This window comes from Grammomys surdaster, unplaced genomic scaffold, assembly GCF_004785775.1.
Source record: "Grammomys surdaster isolate TR1022 unplaced genomic scaffold, NIH_TR_1.0 114503, whole genome shotgun sequence".
NCBI lineage: Eukaryota > Metazoa > Chordata > Mammalia > Rodentia > Muridae > Grammomys > Grammomys surdaster.
Window position 1 is genome coordinate 897 of NW_021612615.1, and position 900 is coordinate 1,796.

At 43.8% G+C, this 900-nt stretch overlaps 1 protein-coding gene across 1 annotated transcript in view; it reads left to right on the forward strand.

Annotated features, from left to right (window-relative positions):
- The window catches only part of LOC114635632 (disks large homolog 5-like), a gene marked incomplete at both ends in the record, with an annotated part of 1,291 nt that extends 632 nt beyond the window's left edge, over positions 1-659 (forward strand). Inside the window, one exon of the mRNA XM_028784137.1 lies at positions 470-659. Within this exon, the coding sequence (XP_028639970.1) occupies positions 470-659 (190 nt within the window). The remainder of the gene's footprint in view (positions 1-469) is intronic.
- Positions 660-900: the final 241 nt, after the last annotated feature.

The window sequence follows — 900 nt, forward strand, 5'->3', positions numbered from 1 at the left end:
ACCTTTTCTATCCAGAGGATAGAAAAGGTGTGCACCTTAATGGAGATATCAGTCAACCTTGAGTCTCTGGGCCCTGAAAACAGATTTATAGATCTGGTTTGCATGAGACACATAGAACGATTGTATATCTGTTGAGTCTGTTCTCCTCTTCTAGATAAGGTTTGTCCTCTTTCTACCTACAGGTGGTTTTCTAATACCTGGACATATAGACAATCATGGGGCCTACGTACTCTTCTGCTAGGTATATGAGACCCTGTTGGTGTCACGGTTTTCAGAAGTACTTTGAGTCTTCTGGAATGTTACTCTGTTCTCGATTTGACCTTCTTATATGTGATGTTCTATGGCTGCTCTGGTCTGTAGTCTGTGTCTGTCTGGGGACCAGGGCTCATGGTTAGAAGGGATGGTACTTGGAGAAGTGGAAGGAAGATGGATGCTTCCTGCAAATCACCGTTTCTTCTTTGTGGTTCAGCATCAGGAACTGTCAGCTCCTTGCAGAGTCTCTTCATATAAAGAATCAAGCAAAAATTCTGTGGAACGAGAACAGGCAGCTGCTAAGGGAGCAGATTGCACTGGAAGAGTGTACTAAGAAAACAAAGAGGCTATGTGTGGAGGCCAGCTTGAAGACATACGACAAGTATACCCAACAGCAGCAGCAGCAGGTAGGATACATGAAGCATCAGGGGCAGTTTGTTGACTCATGTCTAACCATAAACACAGCCAAGCCCAGATAACCATCCTCTACCTTGTCCAGACACTCTCCTATGTATTTCCAGTTCTTCATTTCTGTGATCATTTACAAGACTTTCTGTGGAGTTAGCCTCTTTCAAGAACTGGGTGATTGGCAAGCAATCCCTCCTACTCAGCTCCAAGCTGCAGTTCATTAAGAATATTTTGAAAACA